Source organism: Phascolarctos cinereus, unplaced genomic scaffold, assembly GCF_003287225.1.
Source record: "Phascolarctos cinereus isolate Bilbo 61053 unplaced genomic scaffold, phaCin_HiC Scaffold_5;HRSCAF=322, whole genome shotgun sequence".
Lineage (NCBI taxonomy): Eukaryota > Metazoa > Chordata > Mammalia > Diprotodontia > Phascolarctidae > Phascolarctos > Phascolarctos cinereus.
Window position 1 is genome coordinate 24,512,498 of NW_027555958.1, and position 25,747 is coordinate 24,538,244.

The 25,747-nt window shown below is 41.8% G+C and overlaps 1 protein-coding gene across 1 annotated transcript in view; it reads left to right on the plus strand.

Annotated features, from left to right (window-relative positions):
• Positions 1 to 25,747, plus strand: part of AUTS2 (activator of transcription and developmental regulator AUTS2) — a 1,261,165-nt gene that overhangs the window by 552,659 nt on the left and 682,759 nt on the right. Inside the window, 1 exon segment of the mRNA XM_021006938.2 lies at positions 14,645 to 14,746. Coding sequence (XP_020862597.1) covers positions 14,645 to 14,746 — 102 coding nt within the window.

Below are 25,747 nucleotides of genomic sequence, written 5' to 3' on the forward strand. Positions count from 1 at the left end.
CCCAGTTCCTTGGGTCATCCCCTAGAGGGGAGGGGACCTCTTCCTTATTTTGTATGTAATTATCAGTTTCTCTTAGCCAACTCTCCAAGACCACAAGAGAAGGAGTCTTCTGTTTTGAAGAGAAGGTGCCTACCTGTGTCGCTAGGAGTTTCTCCATGGAGAATTCTTTATGCTGTTGAAACCACAGGTGCGACCCCTAACCAGACTATACTTACAGATAGTGTCCATTTAAATAAAATATAACCGCCTTGAGGGTAGTCACTTTCATGATTATTTGTTCATTTATTTTTTGACCTTCCTGTTCCCTGATTCCTAACCTGGTACCTGACACAGAGTATTCACTTAAGAAATGCTTAGTGAATGATTGATTAATTAAAATTGAGATGCTTTGGTTAAGAACAACTGCTCAACAAGTTTAGAATTCGGGAGATGATGAGAAACAGGCCTTCAATGAGCATTTTAAAGTCCTTAAATTAGTTCAGGAACTGTGTTGAGTTATAGGGATCTATAGAAAGCTATGAAACAGCGCCTGCCCTCAAGGAGCTTGCGTTCTAATCGGGGAGCTAATGTGTATACGTCTATGTACCAACAAAGGGAATGCATAGAAAATGAATATAAAGATCAGAGGATATGAATAGTCGATTTTCAAAGGGAAAAATCTGAGCTATCAGTAGCCATATGAAAAATTGCTTCAAATCCCTAATAAATAATTAGAGAAATGCAAATTAAAGTAGCCCTGAGCTTCCACTTCATACGTTTCACATTGGCAAATTTGAAAAAGACTTTTTTTTTTCTAAATCAAGGGTTCCAAGATCCTGTGGTCAGGAGGGAGTCCAGTTTGAGAATGAGGGAGAGCCTGCCTAAAGGCATGTGCCACCCACATCTGTGAGAAGTTACAAGAAGAGATTTCACCTCACCTTAATAAGAAGCTCCCTGATAATGAGCTGTGTCCAAAAATGGCTTTCCAGTTTTAGAATGAGTTCCTGTGCCTGGAGGCTTTTAAGCAAAAGCTCGATGCCTTCTCAGGTACAATGGAGAAGGGGTTTTTGTTTTGAGTGGGTCAGAATAAATGTCCTCTGAGATCCTTTCTGACTCAGAAATTGTGTGGTCTTCATTGGATTGACTTACCTACTCGCTGTTATTTAGCAGTCCTTTAATGAGATTTTTTTTTCTTATTATTTTGAGCAACTTTTCAAACTACTGAGATTTTCTCTTTAGCTTTTATTTCCTTTACTTTGTTGGGTAAACAGCTGTCATGGTTGATAGTTCTTGTGTGCAAATACTAGGAAGGGCATGGATAAAATGAATGAATTTTCCTCCTGCCTCATTGATGGCAGTCAGGGTTGTGGTGGGGTGGACAATCTCCATCGTTAGGTAGCCCGTCCAAGCATTTTCAGTGCTTGTCTCTGCCCTCCCACATGTCATGGATCCAACCCACCAGAAACCTTCCTCCAGCTTCTCTGGATGCCACTTCTTTACAGGTGGGGACCACTTGACATAAGTCATTCAGGACGTTAAGTAGGAGAGCTTAGATGACAAATCAGTTCCTCTGACTCTTAGTCCAGTGATCATTCCAGAATCCATTACCCAGAATTATCTGAGATCATGTCTTTCCATACTGGGAAGGGCCATAGAGAAGATGTCACCCAATGCCCTCATTGTACAGATGACATCTGCAGCATCTCTGAGAGGGCCATTTTCTTGCCGAAGGTCAGTTAGCTGTGTCAGTGACAGGGCCTGGACTAGTGCCCAGATTCCCATACTCAACATTTAGGGCTCTCTGAGCTATATCAGTCTGCTCTTCTACAGGAGACCCTATTGTGATCCAGGTATCAGAAGCCTTTCTGATGCTCTTCTAGTGTCTTCTGTTCTAAGGACACCTTCCACATATTTTGTGCGTTTTTTAAATGGGAGAAGGAAATGGCAAACCATTCCATTATCTTTGCCAAGAAAATCCCAAATGAGGTCACAGCGAGTCGAAGACTACTGAAACAACTGAACAACAGCAACAGTAACACTTAAAAGTATGTGGTCTCCTCCGTCAGACCATATTTTTGCTTTTTCATTGTCTCCTCCATGCTTAGCACAATGCCTGGCACATTGAAAGTGCTTTCTATGTATGTTTCTTTGATTGGTTGATTGGAAATAATCAACAGGTTTCTTTCATCCCCTCTATCTCCTAGGAGCCACTTCGTTTCTTCTCTAGACCCCTTCCTGCCACCATGCTCTCAACCCTCTGAAAGATGCTCTCTTCAAAGCTGATTGCGTCATTGAGCTCGCTCTCTGTTAACAGGTGGCTGACAGTTCCCCACCCACATGCTCCAAGTCTGTCTCTTTCAGAATCAGCAGGGCTGGATTCCTTTCATGCTGTGTTTGTATGGAAGGATAAATACTTTGGATTTATTTTTCTTTCTTCCCTCTCTTCACACCCAAATGGAAGACTCAGAACAGCATCAGAAGAGGATGAGCGTTTGATATATGTAAAAACTAGGTAATATTCCCCTCTCTGCTTCCCCCCTGAAAATTCACAGTCTAATCCTTAATTCTTTAATGTAATTTTAAAAAGAACAACTCCCCTTCCTGTACATTTCACCATTTCGTCTTTTGTTGACTGTGGCTTAGCTGGAACAAAAGCATAGGAGGGAAAACAAAATCCACAGGGCTAGTCTAAGGATGCCAATTTATAAATGTTTTCTGATTAAACAAGTGTACAGCGAGCATTAGCCACTGGCCAGGGGCTATGCTGTGCAGATGCTTCCACCACGGTGTCTAATTCACAAAGGATGGGCCCCAATCTGGCTTGGCAGCACTACAGTGGTAATGCTTCTGGCTCACAGTGCTCACGACTAGTCACATCTTTGGTCTGGTCCATTCTGGTCCTATGTCCTTCCCTCTTCTGAGTGCCTGGGGCAGGGATGCCAAGAACCTTTCCATCCCTGTCCTCCTTGGTTTTCAGTGAACCTTTCTGTACCCCCTATTCAGTTGGGCCCTGGGACGAGACCTGTGATTTTGTGGAGAGAGGGATCTCTCTGGGTGAAGAAATGCCTCCTATCAATGCAGATCCGTTCCATGTTCAAAAGCTAATGGGCTTAGAGAGTTGCCTGTACCACTAAAAGATGAAGTGATTTCTCCAGGGTCGCGCAGTCAGTATGTGCCAGAGACAGGTCTGGAACCTGGGTGGTTTTGATTTTGAGGCTAGCCGTCTGTCCGCTCTTCATTGTGAATGGGGGAAAATCTAGAATTTGCCATGCATGCATATGCACATAGAACCAAAATAGATTCACTATGATAGACTGCTACAGTATTTTTCATCAAATATTTTCCCAGTTGTTGTGAGGATGAAATGAGATGGTATCTGTGTAGCCCTTTGTACAATGCCTGGCCATAGTAGGTACTTAATAAATGCTTGGCAGCTAGATGACACAGTGGGGGCATGGAGTCAGGAAGACCCGAGTTCAAATGTAGTCTCAGACACTTAGTACCTGTGTGACTCTGGGAAAGTCACTTCACCTCATTTGCCTCAGTTTCCTCATCTGTTAAATGAGCTAGAGAATGGAATGGCATATCACTCCAATACCTTTGCCAAGAAAACCTCAAGAGTAGAACAGGACTGAAGTGACTGGACAACAGCAATAAGTCCTTATGTCTTTTCTTCCTTACTAAATCTATGAAACTGTGATCCCGTTGCTTTGAATAAATTAGTAATAGAGGTCTCTCACAAGTCACCACTGCTTGCCTCTTCCTCCCTTGTTCGAACTCTTCACTCACTCTTCTTTGGCACGTTCCCTCCTGATTGGGCCTGCATCAAGCCGAGCTGTCACAAACTTCTACTAATGTGGTCCAAAATGGGAATCGGTCCAGTTTGAGATTGGATCCTGGGGGATTCAGTTCTGCCCGGACAGCTTGGAATGAGGTACATCTGATGCGTTGTTTTCATTTTGAGCCAAATAGTCCATCCTCTTCCTTTCTACTAGAGATGTGAGAGTTGGTCCATCTGATCCTAGAATAAGGAAGGGCACCCCTGTGTCATTCTCTGTTGTAGCTACCTTGGTACTTATGGGTCCCCTCTCCCAAAAAATGTAAGCTCCCTGAGGGCAAGGATGGTTCCATTCTTGTTTTTCATCACTGAGGACAGTGCCTGGCCCGTAGTAGACACTTTAAGAAATGTTTATTGATTGATGAATGTAAGAGAGCCTCAAGAAATCCAGAGTTAGATTTTAGAATCATTTAGTTCAAACATCTCTTTTTGTAGATGAGGAAATCCTGGACTCCCCGAGGTGAAATGACTTGACCGCAGTCTTGCACCAAGTAAATAGTGTGTTTGGAATTCAAATCCAGGTCCTCTGCACACCTGGGGCTCTTTTCACTCTTCCATGCTTGAATCCCTTTTCTTTTAAACTCGATATATCTTAAGAAGTTATTTGTTGAGTGCTTTGATAGAAATTGCAATGAAATTGTAACCATGTTAACTCTTATTAGCTAAATAGCAAGAAAGATGTGATTGATATGAATTGAGTGGGTGAATTGACTGAGTCTCCTGCTGAGAAGGGACCAAAAAATCTCTGGTTTCTGTCATCGTAAGTTACTTCTCCCTTTCAGAACTCAAATCCTTACGGATTGCCTTGACATATACTAAAAACAGAAGATAGGAACATCCATTTTGATAAGCATCCATTTAGAGGCTACTATCTACAGTGCTCTGTGCCTGACAGTATATATAAAAACACCCCATTTTGATGGTGACTTGACATTTTTCAAGTCTTGTAATGTTTTGGAAGAGCTATTTTGGAAGGTGTATTGACTGTGTTATATCCAAGTATATTAAAAATTGGCATTAGCTCCATGGAAAATTTTACCCAATTCATTTTCCTGTTGATTCATAGTAATCATTTCCAGCCTGGGATAGCTAGGTCTCCATATCTATATGTGTATTTGCATGCAAAGAGCTAAAGACAGTAAATAAATATATAAACCTTTGAGGAGTCATAGTCAAAGGTAATAGAAAACAATGAAAATCACTGTCTTTTTTTTACTCCCCCTCCCTTACCTACCAAAGTTTTCCTCTCACCACTGTATTCCCAATGTTCTAGGAATAATTTTCCGGATACAGTTAATAATTAAATGTACACACTATAGATATACTTGAGTTGGCGCGTTCAGTGGGTTTCTGGTAAAAAGGGGTTACACGTAAATTTCCTCTCCTCCTTTTCTAGAACTTCAACCCAAGGGGTTCTTTGGTGAATTGTGTCGGAAAGCATCAACTCCTTTCCAAACAAAGAAAACAAAAGTATCTTTAAAAGTTATAACTTCATTAAATCACAGGTGTTTTGTTTGTTTTTAAAGAAGGGAAATCTGTTATTTTATATATCAGAGTTTAGCTTGACAACTCAGGACTTATTTTAGGAACAAATGTCTTGTTCAGAATTTAGCCTGATAAAGAATTGAGGGAGGAGGTGGGTGCAACCCTAGATTTGGAGTCAGAGGACATAAATTAAAATACTGACTCTGCTGCCTGACTCTCTGTGTGACTGCACTGTATTCATTTCATTTCTCTGTAACATAATGTATTTATTTGTAAAATGGGACAAGTGTACCTCAGAGGAAGGACTCCAGATTTGACTGGCTTCTTATTCGTTATGCCAGTCTAGTCATTATTGGGACACAGACATTCCTAATACAGATTAAAATAAGTTCAGTACATATTTCTGTTGAGGGCTCTGCCATTTCGCCAGCCACAAAATTTCACAGTCTAGAAATGAGATTTTAACTCTCCTCTTTCCCTCACCATCTATATCCAGTCAATTACAACCGTGCGTAACATATCTCACATCCAATCCTTTTTCTCCATTCACATGGTAGCTCTGTAGTTTAGCTGGATGTTATATTTCACTGGGACTATTTTGATAGCCTCTTTGGTTTTTCTGTATCTAATCTCCCCCTTCTCCAATACATTCTTCATCCAGGTACCAAACTGATATTCCTAAAGTATAGGTTTGACCACATTACTCCCCTACTTAGGAAATATCAGTGGTCCTCACTGCCTCTCCATAGTGGTTTTCAAAGTATAGTGCAGAGACCCCCTGGAAGTCCCTAAGGTACTTTCAGGGTATCCACAAGGACCAAACTTATATTCATAACGACCCTAAAATGTATTAATTTCTAATGTGGTAAAGATCAGTAGATATAACCCACATAAACCAAAGCTTCTGGGGAAGAGTATCTTCAATATTTTTTTAAGATTATAGAAGGATGCTGAGACCAAAAAGTTGGTGCTACTCTAACATAAAATAGAAACTTTTGATATTTGATACCAATTATAATGTTGCTTCAGTTTTTTCCATTGAATTAAACATCACCCACCGCCACCCCTGCTTGATGATTGAGACAAAATGGAATACTTCCTGAACTCTGTATGTGATTTTTCACCATCCATGTCCATTCATATCTTATACCTTGTAAGTGATTCTTCATCTCTACCTGTGAGGATCCTGAGCTGCCTTCAAGGCAAAATTCCTTTCCCAATTTCCTCATTTATAAATGCCTTTTTCTATTTATGTGAATTTTATGTGTTCATTCGTTTGTTTATTAATTCATTCATTAACTATATTTTTGTAAGAACCTTTATATCTCCTTAGCAGAATTTTAGTTCCTGCAGGAAAGGGACTTCCTGGTTTTTGTTCTCAGTACCTAGCATTCTATCTGGAATACTGCTAATTAATTAAAAAGTGGTTAAAAAAAAAAGACTCACCTTCAGGAGGCCAGAAGACTTTATAAATCATCCTTCTTATCTCTGAATGCAGAGGAGATGGAATGTAAATGCAGAATAAAGCACACGATGAAGACAATTACTAATGTGTTTTGCTTGATTATACTCAATTGTTGCAGCAAGGGAGGGGTTTTGTTTGGAGAGGGTAAGGATGTTTAAAAAACAAAAGAGGAAAAGTTTCAGTGAAACATTTAAAAATACCCAGAGAAGAGAAGGAAATTTAGAAGGAAGCACTGACAAGCAGGGTAATGTTGGTGCTATCATGATAAGTTTAATATATACTAAACAAAATAAGTTGTGTGTGATATAGCCATTGTTTCATACATAAACTTCTTTTTTTCTGACCTTCTTTATGTATGGAAATGTATATATTTGATGATTTTCTGGTTCATTTTTTTAAAAAAATGACTTGCTATCTACTTTGGCAGACATTTGGATATTATTTTCATGGAAAAAATATCTAATTTTCGTAGTATTTTCATGGATAGAAATCACTAACTAGTGCTGCCAGCTTGATCAGCCCCTGGAGAACCCGGCTCAGTATCTCCATCACTCTCTGTGTCCCCTGAAGCAGTTTTATCCCTGCATGTTTCTCACACTGAGCTCAGTGGTATCAGAAAAGAACATGTCTTACTTATTTCATTTCTGACTTTGCTGATGAGCAGCTTGGAGTCTTTGACCAAACTTCTTTGCTCCCAAGGAAAGTGTCTTTACAATGTGCTAATGAACTTTAAAAAAATTTAAAAATAGAAAAAAAATTGATGTGTGTGACTTTATCTGTCTTTTCATTTTTACTGTCCCTTTCTACTCAAGGATGCCATGAATATGTTGAGTTGTGTGTCTTGGATACCAGTGGAAATAATGTTGAGGAGGGGTCAGTTTTCCCTTTTTATTATGTAAGGACTTGTGTTCATTGGATCTTCTGTTTTGGAGACTGTTTAAACCATAATTGTGACCCCTTAAATTATAATGACAGTAAGGGAGGTACTTATACAGGTTTTATTTAGAAGTTAGGCATTAATAAAAAAAAAAACAGGGAAGTTCTGCATCTCTTCCTGATCCTTGTCCCTTTCATCTCTGTAGCCTCTTTGTGGATTTCATCTCTTCCCCATCTCTTGTCCATCTCCCCTCTGCAGACTCTCTTGTACATTTCACCTCTGCACCACCACCTCTTGTCCATTTCCCCTCTGCACCATCTCTTGTCCATTTCCCCTCTGCACCATCTCTGGAATACTCTCCTTTCTCTCTGACACTGTCATCTTTCTAGTGCCAGCCACACATCCCTTCCCATCTGGATTATGGGAGCTGGTGACTCTGCCTGCCTCAGGTCTCTCCTCATTCCAATCCTTTTTTCAGCCACCAGAGTGATTTTCCTGAGACTTAAGTCCAGTCATGTCTTTCCCCTGCTCAATAAACTCCTATGGCTTCCTATGACCTCTAGGAGTAAATACAGAACCTCTGTTTGAGATTCAGAGCCCTTCATAACCTACACCCCTGCTACCTTTCTGATCTTCTTGTACCTCACTCCCCAAAATGTACTCTTTCATCCAGGGACACTCAAGACAGCTCTTGGCACCCTCTCTGGCTGTCCCCCCCTGCCTGGAATGCTCTCTCTCCTCTGCTCTGGACCAACCATGGTGATTTGTTTTCTGTCAATCCGTGAAAAAATATGGATCTTCTAATTTATAATTCTAGCCACCACATCATTTCTGGCTTCCTTTTAGTCCCAGCTAAAATCCCACCTTCTACAGGAAACCTTCTCCAACCTTTTTTAATTCCATTGACTTCCCTTTATTAATTAATTTCATTTTATCTTTAGTATAGCTTGTTTTGTATGTATTTGTTTGCATGCTATCTCCCCCATTCGATTGTAAACTCCTTGAGGGCAGACACAGTTTTTTTGTCTCTCTTTGTATCCCCATTGCTTATTAGCCCAGTGCCTGGCACATAGTAGGTGCTTAATGAATATTGATTGATTGATTGATATACCAGGCATTAGGGGAAAGGATCTTTTCATGGACCCCTAACCATCATAACATATATTTTATGTTTTTGCATGTAGTTGCTATGTCCTCCATTAAAATGTAAGTTCATTTTGAGGAGAGTTTTATTCTTTGTACTTGTAACCCTATTCCCCAAGTACAGTGCCTAGTGATTAATTGTACAGAACTTAGATAAAACTCAAAAACTAGGCTGGAGATCTTCTCTTCCTCCTTACCACCCCTACCACCTAAGTGTGGTATAGTCTAGTTAGAAACAGAATCTCCCCCCCCCAATTCTCAACAGATTGGAATGTAAAAGAAAAAAAAATATTGCTTGGAAATGAAAGAGAGAACTCTTGGGCTCACTTGTGGATTGCCTTGCATTGTTCATGTTGTTCTTTTTGAGGTCCAGGCTCAGCTTTCTTGGCTAGATCCTTTTTCTTTTTAAAAATTGTTTAGGAGAAAAATGACACCTGCTGGGGCCCTGTCCTCTTTTCTCCTCTTTCCTACCTCTTCTTTTCCCTCTCCTCTCTCCCTCCCCCTTCTTTTCCCTCTCTTCCCCCCTCCCCCCTCCCTCTTCTTTTCCCTCTCCTTTCTCCCCAGGCTCTGTTGGCTGGAGTTTGTTAGGTGTTCATCAACAGCAGTGAAAACAATGATCCCAATTTTCCTGGCTGCCCATTAAAGACTGTTAACAGTGTGATTAGATCAGCATCCCAATGACCCGGGGATGTATTGACCCTGAAACCTAATGCAGAACAGAGACAGACTTCCTCTGGTACCTGCAAGGGGCTAATCTCTCCTGTAAGATTTCTAACCACAGTGAAAAATCCTGGTTTTTTTTCTAGCCTTTGTTTGCTTTTTGTGAAAGTCAATGTGATATAATGGGTAGAGTCCTGGACCGGTTTTTTTTTTCTGGGCAGTTGTGAGTAATATTTTGGTCTGTGATAATTGTCTGGTTCCAGTATAATATTTTGGTGAATTCTCAAGGGTGTTTGAGGCCTCATTTCTACCATGGTGATTTGTTTTCTCTCAATCCGTGAAAAAATATGGATCTTCTAATTTACAATTCTAGCCACCACATCATTTCTTGCTGGCTCTTGGGTAAGTGTTAAGTTTTTATAGCCTGCAGTCTTAGGTGGGATGGTTTTTGATGTCTTTGAATAACATGTATTCATCACTAATGTGGAGTCTTTGATATGTTTTTGTGGCAATGGGCTGGTCCTGAATAGCTGCCACAAACCCTGGTTTTTTCATAAACATTCACTTGGTGGTGCTCCATTGTTGTTTTGGGGTGAGTTCTTAGAGATATCACTCATTGGGGTGGAATTGAAATGCCCTTCTTGAATCTTCATTGTCTTAGAAATCCTAAGGTAAGCCCATTTCAGTTACATGAGACAGATTCAATGGTATGTACTTTATTACCTTTTTTCTCCCCCCTTCTGTTTCTTGGTGAAGGAATATGCCCTTGTCCTAAGAGTATTTATTTGGTTTTACTTACTATTATTTTCTGTTATCATTGTATTATTTTGTTCTTTTTGTCTCTATGTTGTAAGGAATTGAGGTAGACGTTTTCTTGGGACAGGTGGCTATTTTAATATTTTCCCCCTTTCTGTTTATTGACCAGCTAACTCTTGTACTGCTTGATAAAATAATTGATTTTTGTAATGAAATGAACATGGTGGGATGGAGTCTTATCTTCTGTAGACTCAAAGAAACCATCTTCAGGCCAGCCGACCTGTATAGCTGGCTGGATGACAGACATGCTGTCTGCTGCTTCCTCTTCCCACCTGGTTTTGATTTCTGGGATGAGGCCTCTATCTTCTGAGCTTTGCATCCTGCATGGTTTGAAGTTTGTCAGTTTTCCATATTGTGACATCTCTCTAAAATGTCATTCTTAAGTTTAGGTGCGTAAATGCTATGTTTAGATGGTCTTGTAGGTCCCATTTTGCCACTGATAATTTTACAATTCCGGTAAAGTTTATTCTTTGAATTCTCAGTACCATTTTCAGGTCTGTTGCCGTAATACAGAAATTTGTCATCTATTTGTTGGTGAAGAATGATGAACAACTGGTCTGTTGAGGTGACCTTGCGTTTCTAGGTGTTTGGGAGGTATGAGATTTTAGCAACTACAGTGATGTGTTAAATGGACCAGTCAACACTGAGCAGCAAGCTTGGTGATGCAACTTTGGCTCATTTCTGGTGGTAATGGGCTAATCTCCAGTCACTGTCACAAACACTTAAATTTCTATTACAAAAGGAAACAAAACCAAATAAAGTTAACAAAATTTAAAATAAACTAAAATGAAAAAAGAATGATTCACTCATGTGTTTGAAGCGTCAGCTTTGTTGGAGTTTGTATGGATGTTGCCCATTGAGGGCCTGTTGATAATAATTGGATTCCAGACTCCACAAAGTAGAGGAAACCCATCGAAAGTAGTTGTGTGTGTGTGTGTGTGTGTGTGTGTGTGTGTGTACAAGACAGAGAGAGATAGAAACAGAGCAAGGGAAGATGAACTGAGAGAAGGAAGGAGAAAGAGAGGGTGAACATCGTAAGCAGGGGTCACGGGAGTGAGGGATGGGGAGAAGATAAGTAGCTATAGGAACTACCGGCTTGAATTCACCTTGGCTGTATACCTGGTGTGTTCTCATTTCTACCTCCACTTCTTGGATTCCAAACCTCTTTTGAGGCTCAGCTTAAATAACTTCCCCATCTCCCTGCCAACGAATTCTTTTGTAGATACTTTACTTTTCATTTTTTTACATGAAATGTCAAATCTCTGTTATGTAAGAACCTGCTTTTCAAGTATGTGATAAATTCATCAAGAGACTTGCAAAACTTGTCTTCTTGTCTATGTTTCCTTCTGGCCTTAATTCTGTTCTCTTCTGTGTATTTATAAAAGTGCTTTAATGACCCTTCTTTCTTTTCTTTTTTATCCCCCCTAATTAATCTCTGGCCTACTTCTTCCTTGTCACATCTCTCTCCCCTTCATGAGATGGGGGTGGGGGGGTGGGGATCATGACCCTTCTATCAAATATGCATAATCAAGTATCTTAAATTCTCCAATTGATTGCATCTGAAAATGCAGGTATGGTTTTGTATCTTGAGTTCATCTCTTCTCTATCAGATGGTGGGTAGGAGTGCTCCAACATGGATCCTTTGGAATTGTGGTTGTCTTCTTATGACTCTCAGAGTTGTCGATTATTACAACGTTGTTATTGTTCAAATTGTTCTCTTCTCCTCACTTTACTCTGCATCAGTTCATAGAAGTCTTAATAGGTTTCTCCAAATCTATCCCTTTTGTCACTTCTTAAAGCAAAAATAATATTTCATTTCCTTCCTACACAATCATTTTTCAACCATCCCCTCAGTGTTGGCCACATCCTTAATTTCCAATTCTCTGTCACTACAAAAAGAGCTGCTATAAATCTTTTCATACATATGATTCTATTTCCTGTTTCTTGGATTTTTTGCGTTAGATTTACTTTGTGGGGGGTGTTTTCCTCCCCCTCCCCATCTAGATTATAAGCTCTCAGAGCACAACGATTATTTTTGTTCTTGTTTTTGTATCTCCATAGTGGGCAGTTAATAAATGCATGTTTCATTGGATTGATTTGAATTACTTCTGATCACTGATGCTAGGTTGATAATGAAGGCAGTGGATGAGGAATGAAAAGTTCCTTTATGTAAAATCTTGTGGCTTAGCTCTGGTGCTTAGGGTAGTCAGAGCATTAGTTGGAAACATTGAGCTTCTTGACAGCTTAAAATCCTAAATTTCCTTTAAACTTGAGCTTGGCTTTGGAGCGATGAGAGAGGTGGGGGAGAAGGGATTATAGAAGGCTTTCTGAAGGGTTTTCAGTGAATTCCTTTTGCTTTGTAGAGATGGCACATGATGAAGTATGGAGTTGCCTCCTTGACAGCTATGGGCTTTGTTGAGTATACCTCCTCTTGGCCCTTGGTCAGGTAATAGAGGAACTCCCTTCAGGGCTGTGGAAGTGAAGTTACTTACTAGACGGTGCTTGACATACTTGGGGTGTTATTTGATCCTGCCTCCATCATCACTTAAAAACATCAAAAGACCTGCACTAAATCTCCAGATTTTACTTGTACTCGTTGCATGTGGGGTTGGGGTGTACAGGGAGCGTCAAGTCGTGTTGATGTACCTAATTCTGAACCAAATGTAGATTTCTCTGCAGAATCTAGAAAACTTAGCTGAACTCTTCCCTCCCTCCCCAGCTTGACCTTTACAATGTCCCATCCAGATGTCCCAGAATCTTTCCTTCTAGGGAGGATGAATTTAAAACCCAGTTATTAGACACTGAATAGAGAAGATTGTATTTTCATTAATTTCATACTACAGTTGATATAAAGAAATCAAATGAATGAAAATGAATGTCGAGAAATAGAAAAAGCAATGGAGAACCTGGGTTCTTGTCTTGTATCTGTGACCTTCACAAACAGACTTTGTATCTCCATATGCTTATATTTAATGTGGCTATAGTAATATCTGTCTGCTTCTCTCGTTGTTGGGGTGAAGCAAGTTTCTTTAGATGAAATTACTTTGTAATGTATACAATAGTCTTAATATTGATGACGAGAATAGTAACGTCTACCTTATAAAGCAGCTTTAAAGGTTCCGAAGCTCTTCACACATACTGTCTCACATTGGATCCTTAGGACAACTCTCTAAGGTAGTTGCTAGTATTACTCTCATTTCACAAATGAGGGAACTGAGTCAGAGGGAAGTTAAGTAACTTGCCCAGGGCCAACCCATCTGATACATGTCTGTGTTAGAATTTGAATCAGGTTTTCTTACTCGAGGTCCAAGCTCTCTCCACTGTGCTATCTACCTGCTTTTACTTGTTGCTGCCTGCTATGGAGAGGTAGGCTGTGGAGGGAAAGTTATAAGTAGTGACATATATTGGCACAGAAGAAAAATGGCTCTTCAACCTAGGAATTGGTCTTCATGGTGTGGATAAAACTGCATCAAAATTTCCTTCTTAAGGGCATCCAGAAAAAAAAAAATAACAGGTTCAGTGATGCCTGTTCAGTCTCATTAACAGGTTCTTTGGAATGACACTGATGATGTTTGCCTTGCCTTTGCTGTCAAGTAATTAATGTATATGCTTTTATGAAGCCCCCCCCTCTGTACTGGCCACTGGTCTAGGCACTGGGGAGACAGAGATAAAAATTTTAAGAGTCCCTGCTCTCAGAGAGAGGGGACATTATGCACATGAGTATGAACCAAATAAATCCAAAGCAAGTTTTGTTTCTCATATATGAGCAGGTTGTAGACGTAGGAGGAGACCACAAAAGATTTCATGAAGTTGGTGTGTCATCACAGCTGGGCGGGACAAAAGATGTGGAGATGAGGATGGAATGCTTTCTCATCAGGGCAGAGGCACGGGGATGGGAGGTGGCCTACGCCAGGCATATTCTAAGCACTAAGAGTACATCTCTTGAATACTCTCCTTTCTCTCTGACACTGTCATCTTTCTAGTGCCAGCCACACATCCCTTCCCATCTGGATTATGGGAGCTGGTGAGTCTGCCTGCCTCAAGTCTCTCCTCATTCCAATCCTTCTTTCAGCCACCAAAATGATTTTCCTGAAACTTAAGTCCAGTCATGTCCCTCCCCTGCTTGATAAACTCCTATGGCTCTAAGATGTGGAGATGAGGATGGAATGCATTCTCATCAGGGCAGAGGCATGGGGATGGGAGGTGACCTACGCCAGGCATATTCTAGGCACTAAGAGTACATCGAAATTAAAAACTAAAACAGAAATCACTAGTCCCTACTCTCAGAGGGGAAAACACAAACCAAGATGGCAAGAACCCATGGTTATTGAGTCTGAATTCCTCATCTTCTCACCTTGTGGCTTTTCTCTTCTCTCCTCAGCTCAAGCCGGGACAGAACAGCTGCCGAGACAGCGACAGCGAGAGTGCCAGCGGCGAATCGAAGGGATTCCACCGCACCAGCTCCAGGGAAAGACTTAGTGATGTGAGTTAAAATAAAACAAAAAAAAAAATTAATTAAGCCCCTATCCCTTGGGGCTCCATTCAAAATCAGCTCTGCCTTCACTCCATTCCCCTGACCCTTTTCAGGTGAATTTATGATGTCGAGTCCGTGACACTTGACTCTGAAATCCACTCAGGAGTCTGAGCTTCAGTTTTTGACCTTGCTGTTTAGTAAGACCAGAAAAGGGCTGCTTTAATAACATGAGAGCCGCCTCTTCATCAAGTAAAGAAACAGCAGAGTGCTAAGGAACAGTGGGGAATTCTTAGGTTCCTTGTCAAAAACAGATTGTGGATGAATCGTTGAATTGTAAGCTTGGTATCATTTATTTTTTTGGTTTTTTTTCCCCTCACCTATAATGTAAAAAGTGAACTAATAATACCTTTTTTCTGTTCACTTCTGTGGGATGTTTGTGCTATGATTTGCACTTACAGGATTGGACTCTTTTGAGAAATGAGTTACATAAACACAAGACGTTTTTATTACTATAATGCTACCCCTGGAATTTTGATTATAGGTCACTACCCTTCCCAAGGTATCGTCCTCCCTTGCCTGTAGTCTTTTCGGAGCAGTGAGCCAAAGATGTTGGCTCTATGATTATTGTATGCTTTTTTCTTATGGTCGAAACTATATGATGAAACTGCATAGGATCCCAGATCTGGGACCTCAGAGACAGTATGGTCTATCCATCTCTTTTTGCACATAAAGAAACTGAGCCTTAGGGAGATTGAGTGTCTTACGTAAGGTCACCTTGCGAGCAGGGACCAAATGTAGTTTCTCAGACTTCAGAATTGAGGCTCTTTTTGGTGTATTTGACTCAGCCTATCTCCTCGTAGAAAGCATTGAAGGCTGGCCTTTGCTGTCATTGTCCTCTCAGCTCTGGTTAAGAGTAGAAATGTAGAAACAAATGAAATTTTGTTCAGAGACATTTATCAGATGTTGGACACCAATCCTTTGTGCTTCTTCCCTGTGACGCTGAACTCAGCAGGGAATTAGTTGGTAGCATTTCATGCCATTTTATAGCCAGGAAACCAAAGGCCCCTTGGAAGTCGCATGAGTCGCAGGAGAGCGGTCGGTTTCAAGGAGCTGAATAGAGTATGTAGGAATGTCAGCCTTCCTTGACTGGCAGTTTGGGACTCCACCTTGGCCACTTCGTGGTGCCCTTTGATGAGTGCCTTGAAGGCCTAGGCTGCTTACATCTTTGGTGTAGGACCTTGGGTGGGTCGTTCCGCCATCTTTAGTCTTTCTGTGTGTGAATTTGATTATACGGGATCTTCAGGAATCTGAAGTAGGGAGGTCCTTGATGACTGAAGTTGAAAGATAGCTCCCTAGATTCCCAGACCAATACTTATCAATAGGGGTTACCAAAAGAAATGGTACCCACATTGTCCACCAAGAACATACAAATTGCAAATGGTATTAATGGTCATTCATATAGCATGATGAAAAACTTTTTAAAAAATCAGTGCTGGGGCAGCTACATGGCACGATGGCTAGAGCTCTGGCACTGTAGTCAGGATAATCTGAATTCCAGTTTGGCCTCAGACACTTGACACTTACTAGGTGCGTGACCCTGGACAAGTCACTTAACCCCAATTGCCTAGCCAGAAAAAAAAAAAAGGAAAGAAAGAAAATCAGTGCAAAGTTTGTACTAGAACAAAAATTTTCTAGGTTAGTGGTTAGTATTATACACACACACACACACACAACACACACACACAACACACACACTCTACAGTACTAAGTTAGTACTATAATCAGTCTGCAGGCATTTATTAAGTACCTACTGAGTGCCAGGCTAAGCACTGGATATACAGATAGTCAAAAAGAAACATTGGCTTCCAAGGAGAGTATGTTCTGTTGGGAAGACAGCAAGCACATAGGGAATAAATGCAAACAGAATAAATGTAAACTAAGTAAAATTTCCCTTCTCCCTCTTTTTCCTGTGCCCACTGACACAATGCCTGGCACATGGTAAGGATTTAATCAGTGCTCGTTGACTTACTGATTATTAAATGGAAGTTAGTTAGGGAGGGAAGGTACTCACAGTTTGAGAAGAGAAAAGATTTTGGGTAGCCAGTGGTGCTTGAATTGTGTCTGGAAGGTGGAGAGGGATTCTGTGAGGCAGAGGTCAGTGGGGAATTCGTTCTAGGCACGGGATAAAAGGAGTCCAGAAACATAGAGTAGGGTGGCAGAATGTTCTGTTAGTAACAGAGAGGAATTACATGGAAGTTGGTCCTCATCCAGCGGTCAATGGAGACGGCTCTGAGTGGGCATGAACAGGCTGTGACCCATTATGAATACAGAGCAAGAGGAGAAATGGTGAAGAGAACTTAACGGAGAAGCATGACCCCTGACGATGGCTCAGTCACATGGTGAGGAGGGAGAAATAGCAGACGGTTTGTGTGCTTCATTGGAATTCTTGCAAGTCCTTTGCACGTCGGGAAGACCCCCTGTCGCAGGGTTGTGAGAGGGAAGACGTGGACAAGCGTCATGTTGGTTGAGCTTGGGATCTGTGTCCTTGGAAGGAAAACCCGCATCCATGAGATTACAGCTCCATCGGTATATTCCTTTCCCAAATATTGTGCATGAGACTCTTGGCATCTGGGGCGGTTGGAATTTCTGCCCAAGGGAGGCTGGCTAGAACATCATGTCATTTCAACTTTATTTATTTTATGGGGTTTGTATGGGTTGAGAGCTCTCAAGTGACTGGAGGGGTTGACTCATGGGGAAAACTTAAAAGCCTTTAGTGTGTTTGGGTTTGCCAAACCATTCCAAAGCATGCCCGAGGGAGAAGGGATAATGACCCACCCACATGTGAAGGCTGTCCACATCAAGAAGCCATCCTCCCTTGTTTAGCTTAGTCACGGAGGAAGGAGGGAAGGGGTATGGTTAGACAGATGCTTACTGAGTCCTAAGGGGTGGAAAGCAGGGTTACTTGAACCTTATTTGGCCTTGTTGACTCCCAGAGGAGATTATAGCAACTGCATGACTGTGTTCCCTTAATGTTGAGTCCAGCAAAAGCATCCTTGATTTCTCAAGTAAAGATTCACCTTCATGAGGCCAGTCCTCTCTTCTCAGTTGTGACGCTCCCTTTGAACTGCTCAGGGGTTGTTAGCCTTCCCTGCTCTTGAGCGAAGGCCTTACAACAAACGGAGATATTTGAAGTATGTATGAACTCCCCTAACTTCAGCCTCTCTCTTCCTGTGAGGATGGCATGCCTGGTCACTCAGTAACCACATCTTCTTCTTGCAGAGGCCCTAGCTCTGCCATAGTCCCTTCAGGGTGGCCATTTTTGTTCCTGGCACTTATTCCATGGGCTTTCAGTGAGTGGAATGGAGGGATTGCCGATAGATGGAGGTGACATGTAACGTTCCTGCAGGGTCTGAGAGTTCAGTGGGTCTGGCAATTTGTCCACTAATGGGAGATTTAGCCTGAATGGAAGAAGCGTTTTGTACTGTGGCAGTTCAGCTGGGAGGTGGTAGTTAAACATGGTTCAGCTACCTTTTCTATCCCTTCCTGAGATGCAAGGGTTTTTTAAAAAATTTATTTATTTTTAGTTTTCAATATTCACTTCCACAATATTTTGAGTTCCAAGTTTTCTCATTTCATCCCTCCCCCCACCCCAAGATGGCATGCATTCTGTATACCCTTTCCCCTAGTCTGCCCTCCCTTCTGTCTCTCCCCCCTTGTCTTATCCCCTTCCCCTTCTATTTTCCTGTAGGGTAGGATAGATTTCTGTACTCTATTTCCTATATTTCTTATTTCCCATTTGCATGTGAAAACAATTTTTTAAACATGTATTTTTAAAACTTTTGGGTTCCAGATTTTCTCCCTTCCTCCCTCCCCACCCACCTTCATTGAAAAGGCAAGCAACAAGACAGGTTATACATGTGTAGTCATGCAAAACACTTCCATAGTAGTCGTGTTGTGAAAAACTAAGTATATTTCCCTTCATCTTATCCTGGCCTCCATTTATTCTGTTCCTGAGATATAAGTTTTCAGAAACTCCTTCTGCTCTCCACCCCTCCCCTCACCAGTTTACAGTACATTTCCTGCCATTTCAACTGATGTTAAACATGTCAGATGAATATCTTATTATCCTGGCCTATGGTTGCCTCAAGCAAAGGTTCCCTGTGATATTGGAAGTGAATAGCATTATATGCTCCTCTCCTTCCAGTCCCTGACAGAAATACCTTTCGCTTTGCTTCTGTCCTCTCCCCAGCTCCTCTGTGTGTGTGTGTGTGTGTGTGTGTGTGTGTGTGTGTGTGTGTGTGTGTGTGGCATCGGGAAAATGGAAGGGATTCTTCAATAGAATGTAAGCTCCTTGAGGGCAGGGATTGTTTCATTTTTGTTTTCATATTCCCAGCACCTAGCTGAGTTCCTGACATATAGCATACATTTAATAAATGTTTATTAATTCCTTGCTTGCTTATATTAGCTTTGTTTTTATAAACCGATCTTGAGGCATGTTACTTACTGCAGTTATAAAGCTTGGTAGTTAAGTGCTTTGTACATGTCTTTGTCCAAAAGAAAAAAAAATACCATGCATGAGATCATAAAGCTTGCTTGCTCTATGTATCCTTGCAAGGGACTGAATTGTCTACATGTCTACTATCCGTGGGACTCTGGGATAACCCTCCTTTCCCTCCCTCCTCACCCCCCCACCCTTCCATTTCCTAAGGGGGAGAAATAGATAAAATGGAGGTGGGTGGGGAGGGATGTCATACACAATTGGTTATTTGCAGGAATTTTAAAATATTCAATTTAAATTAGCCCTAGGGTCAAAGCAGCAAATCCTCCACTGGGGACCTAATGAATATCCATCCTTATACCCAGACAACTGTAACAGTAGCTGAGGACAGGCTCTCTGTGCAGATCTATAATGAATGAAGTGCATCTGTTTTAGTGGGATAATCAATTTCCAAATCCCCTGTCGTCGGTGAGCTGTTGAAACAGAAATGTTAACTTCCTGAGCTTAATGAGTAGCCTCCGTCAGAGCCTGGTGACAGAGAGAAGGAAAGAAAGGAGGAGAGGGAAGGGCAGCCAGGGAAAAAGGAGAGTGACTATTAATGAATATCCCCTTGCAAACTCACATGTCAGCAGCAACATTCTCCCTCTTGGAAAATGTCTTTCAACTCTGCATCCCATTACTGTTCCAAAGCCCTTGGTGGCATGGAGATTGAGGCATTGTGTGTTTACAAGAAATCTCTCCTTTGCAACATAATGAGGCCCAGGCAGGTAATTTGCCGAGATTGCAAGAGCAGTGGTCAGATCTAGGGAGGAAATACAGAATGAACAAGGCCATGTTAAACAAGAGATGCCTTGTAATGAGCCCCAAAATAGTATCCGATGGCTGGCTGACAGAAATCATGTTATTTTTCTCGCTTGGTGCATGTAAGCTGGTGGAATCTATTCGCTGCCCGCTCTCCCCCAGCCCCTCTGGGGCTCTCAATCCCTCTTAAACTCTTAAAAAAAGCAGTGGGAACCTGTGCCTTCTGGAGGAAGGAGAAAATACAGTCCTTTTGGTCTTCCACTTATAAGAATTTGACCCAGCCATGATTTATGCTATCGTTTGCAAGATTGATGAATCCATGGCTGGAGGGTGTGTTTTCTTGTGCTGTGTTTGTGAGTGTATGTGTATCTTTTAATGCCTCTCATTTCCTTGTTTTTTTATTTTTATGTTTTTTTTTGTTTTTTTCCTGTGTCTCTATAGGAGTCATAGCATTTCCAGGATCCTATAACAATTTCTGTTCCACAAACTGAGCAGAGCTTGCCTTGGGCATCCAAGCCAGAAAAAGAGGGAGGAAAAACCTCTTCCTTCTCCTTCCCCTTTGAGTGGTCGGGCATGCTCAGAATAGGGAAGGCTTAGCATCTCCTAAGATGAACCTCATCTCCATTGGGGAAGCCATTCTACACGCATGTTACTGTGGCCAGGATGGGGCCCTTGGGTAGATTCTCAGTGTGAAGTATTGGTGGAGCAGCTACAGTGTGTCAGGAACTCTGTTACTACGCAGTGGAATTATACAATGATTCAGGTCCTTTCCCCTTACCCTCGAGGTGCTTACAGTGTAAACAGGAGACTGCATGAGCATATACAAGAACATGTGTATGTATGTATTTGTGTATGTGTGTGTGTGTGTGTGTGTGTGTGTACACACACACACACATACACATGGGTGTATGTGTATACATACAAGTATTGGTAGTTACAGCTTCTTTACATACACACTTTGTATGTGTTGTCTCCTGTCATAGGATGTTAGCTCCTTTAGGGCTTTGGATTCCCAGTGCCTCTTGGTATATAGTAAGCAATTAACAAAAAGCCGTCTAGTCTCCAGGTGAAGAAAGTGAGGTGAAGAGACTTGCTGAGGGTACATGAATAGGACTATTAAGTTCATGGAGCTAGAGTCTACGGGGGACTTTGTTGTTATTCATTTGTTTCAGCCAAGTCTGATTCTCTGTGACCCCGTTTCGGGTTTTCTTGGTAAAGATGCTGGAGTGGTTTACCATTTCCTTCTCCAGCTCCTTTTACAGATGAGGAAACTGAGGCAAACAGGATTCAGTGACTTGCCCAGGGTCACACAGCTAATAAGTGTCTCAGGCGAGATTTGAACCCACGAAAGTGACTCTTTGTAATTGCAAGCCAGTGCTCTACGCACTATGGTGCCACCTTGCAGGGGGGACTTAGAGGCCATCAAATTAATTTTTTTTTAATAAGGAATCAGAGATTATATGACTTATCTAAGGTCATACGCATGGTAAGCATCAGAGATGGGGTTTGACCCTTTGCCTTGATTCCAAATCCGTTGTTCCTTCCACTGTAATATGCTGATGGCCCCAGAGGTCCTCTGGTCTACCCATTCATTTCTGAGAGGAGGAAATGTGTGCCCCAGAGAGGTTGGCTGTCTGAGGTCACACTTCCAGTAAGAGGTGCAGCCAGGTTTGTAGATGTGAGCATGCTTTAATGAAGTCAGTTACTCTACCAGTAAATTTGCTAATAATAATAATAATGGTAATATTTCAGATTAACAGAGTGCTTTTTTAATTAATAACCCTGTGAAATAGTGTAAGAATTCTCCCTATATTGGTGGTGAGAAAACTGAGATGAGCAAAAGAAGCAAGGGATGATGAAAGAAAGAAAAAAGGAGGAAGGAAGTAAGAAAGGAAGGAAAGAAAGAAGGGAGGGAGAAAGGAAAGGAAGGAACAAAAAAGGAGGAACAAAAGATGGAAACAAAGAAGGAAGGGTGAAGGAGAGGAGGTAGAAAAAAGGAAAGAAGGGAGAGAAGAAGAAAAGGAATGGAGGAGGAAGGGAAGAAAGGAAAGGAGGGAGTGAGGGAAGAAAGGGAGGGAGTAAAAGAAGAGAGGAAGAGGAAGAAGGGAGGGAGAGAGGGGGAAGGAACTAATGAACAAAGGAATGAATGAATGAACCTCTGTTTTGGAGCCAAAAACTGAACCTAGAAAATCGGATCCCAGTGCTTCGCCTTTTCCGTTATGCCGTGCTGCTTCTGTGTGCTGTGTATTGTGTTAGGCACTAGGGAGAGAGGAGCATCACCAAGACATCTCTCTGGCTCGACCCTGAACTGCTCAGGTTTTGAGGGCTCTAGAAAGGGCGTGGGCTCGGGTACAAGGCCCATGGAGAGGAGCATTATATTGAACAGCAGGTTGGGTGATTTTCCATGGAAGCCAAGAATTCCAACTTCACACCAGCCATCTCTTTCCCTACAATCACCATCCGTTCTTAGACAACGTCCTGTCGTCCCCACATGGCTCACCTCCCTTTCCGATGGGCACCATCTTTTCTCTTGCATGGCAATGGCATTTTCGAGTTGTTGGAACCGGTGGGTTGAGGATTGCTTCGGAAGGTAGAGGCAGAGGGTGTGTGCTTGGGGTGGGGGGAAGGGGAGCTCCCATGCTTTGTGGCGTTATGTTAATTCCTCGGCAGGGCAATCAAATTCGTGTTGTAATTAAAGCTGTCAGTTGGAAGGCGAGCCAATCGCCACGAAAACACAGCATAACAAATGAAGTGAAATGATTCTGCGTGTAGCTATACAATGCTTCGCCAGGCATGAAATTAAATAAGTAATTTGATGTTGACATCAGAAATTGAAATGATATCCACTGTTCCCTCGTTCAGTCAGACCTGCATAAACAATAGCCAGAACAAATAGACCCGACAAAGCCCTCTTCTCCACCCAGTTCCCCAAGTAATGTACAATATATATGCAAAATGGGTAGAACCGTGCCTTCCAGGACCTCGAGGATATAATTTTCTTTGTGTACAATAAGATGATATGTACACGGGGGTGGCAGTTTTGCTCCTGGGCTAAAAATACGTTTATCAGAGGAAGAAGGGTTGGAGTAGGGTAGAAAAAGAGAAGAAAAAAGATAGTACCACCTAAATTTATTTATACTCACACACACACACACACACACACACACACACACACACACACACACACACACATACACACATACACATACACACACGTATAAATCCTGCAAAATCTCAGAACAACAAATTTTAAAAGGAGGTCACCTCCTTGGGCCACGGACTCCAATTTGGTTTGTGAATACCGGATTATGAATGCCTCCAGTCTCTGAGCTGGCTCTCCTTGCCGCTGTGTGCACAGATTACACCTGCTGTGTCCATGTGGTCAGTGACCTGAGCTGGAAGCTGTTCATTTACAAAGACTTTCTTGCTGCTGTCCCCTGAAAACTGTTTTATGTCACTAAGGAGACTGCCCTGCCCCCCAGCCACCACTCCCAAGGGCTACTTTTTACTTGTGTTATCTCCTTGCAGTAACTGAGATCAGACCCAGGGGCTGGGAGGATTTTCCATCTGTGGGTTAAACTCTGGATGCCCTTGAAGTTCCAAGGGAATTCTTGTGTCACCTGCATTCTTTAAAACCATAGAATCATGGATCAAGAGCTGGAAGGAAATTTAGCAGTCATCCCCCTTATTTTCCAGATGAGGAAGCAGTCTTGGAGACGTTCAATGGATTACCCAGAGTAACCCAGTATGTGATAAAAGAGAATTTGAACATAGGACTTCTCCCTGTGAAGCCAATGTTCCTGAAACTGTAACACACCGTTTTGTTCAATCTTCTTGTTTTAGAGAGGATGAAGCTGAGCCCTGGAAAGGTTTAAATGACTTCCTTTGACCAAGGTGGCATGGTTGGTGTCAAAGTCAGGATTTGAATACAAGTCCTCTCCATTTAAATCTGCCCATTTTCCCATAGTGCTTCTCTGGTCACTTGGCTTGCCTCGCTTAAGAGCCTCAGTTTCCTCATATGTAAAATGAGTTAATAACAGTACCTTCCTTACTGGGTTGCTTTGGAGGCTATAAGCACGGGAATGTTAAGTTGGAAGAGACAGTCAAGGTCATACAATCCAGTCCTCCGATGTTATTGGTAAGAAGGTCATACAGGGAGCTTGCCTGCTTTTGAGTTTCTGGAGGGCCTCAGTTTGCTCATCGGCATAGTGAGGGGGTTTGACTAGAAGGCTTCTGAGGTAGGTCCCTGGGAGCTTTGAATGGCTGCTTCTGTGATCCTGGGGCCTTAGGTGTTTTGGGGCAAAGATGGCAGGCCAGGCTCATTTTCCCCTTTTGCCCCTACCCCCAACATTCACATTCGAGGGCTGTCCAGTTCCTAGAAGCAAAGATACAATTGAAAGGCATCGGTTAAGTTAGGCTGTATACGGCCCCGTTCTCACATCCTCCTGCCTTCCCTGCCCCTTTCTGCAGGGTGGGGCCACAGGCGAGCCCCTTCCTCCGTTGCTGGGTCGTCATCCTCCTCTTACTACCTCATCCCTTCAGGAGCAGGAAGACGTCAACAGGCGGTTCTCCTGCCGAGAGCCTCTAGAAATGGGGGCCTTGAGCAGCTCCCCTCAGGCCCCCCTCGTTCTTTACATTTTGACTACTAATTATGTTTACAAAATGTCTCATTTTCAAAAAGCATTATGTGTGCACTGACTGGAGTCTCTGGGGGTATCGCCCGGCACACGGGTCAGATGCTGAAAAAGTCATCCAGACCCACCAGGCTTTTTATTTTGAATTCGGTCTTGGCTTCTTCCTCCCGTCTGCCCCTTCGTGGCCACCACACCAGGCATTCGAGACCAGGGCATTGAATGTCAGCGAGTCCGGGAGGCGGGTTGATGCGCGCCTGTTTAGTCTCCGCACGGGGCGAAATGCCATCATTAATTCATTACCCAGCTGCCTGTCAAATAAATTGGCAATTACGTCCACCGCAGAAGCTTGGAATTCAGCAAATAGCACGTTAGCATCTCAAAGTTGTTGAGAGATGTAAAGGGGAGAAATTAGGGAACGCGGTGTTTGTATCGGTAGCAGATGACAAGAGGCCTGTGAAAGCTCTGTGATGCCGTGATGAAAGGGCGGGTGGAGAAGGGCCAGTAATGAGCTGTGTCATTGGGAACGAGTTAACAGTAATGGTAACAACCGTGCTGGTAGTAACCATTCTAGAACTAGTAATAATAGGAGTGAACTGTGTGAATTGGAATGTGTTAATAATAATAATCATATGGTAGCAAAAATAAAAAAAAATAATGATAATGAGCTGGGTAGATTGAAATGCATTAATAATAGTAGTATGGGTAGTAGTAACAATAACATAATAATAATAATAATAATAATAATAATAATAATAATAATGAGATGTGTCAGTTGGAATATATTCAGAATAATAATAATAACTATGGTAGTAGTATTAGTAATAATAGTAAGGAGCTGTGTGGATTGAAATGTATTAATAATAATAATAGTATGAGTAGTAATAATAATGAGCTGTGTCAATTAGAACATGTCACCAGTAATAGTGGTAGTAGTAGTAGTAGTAATAATAATGAGCTGTGTCGATTAGAATATATTAGTAATAATAATGGTGTAGGTAGTAATAATAATACTAATAATAAGCCGTGTAGATTGTAATGTATTAATAATAATAATAATAGTATGAGTAGTAATAATAA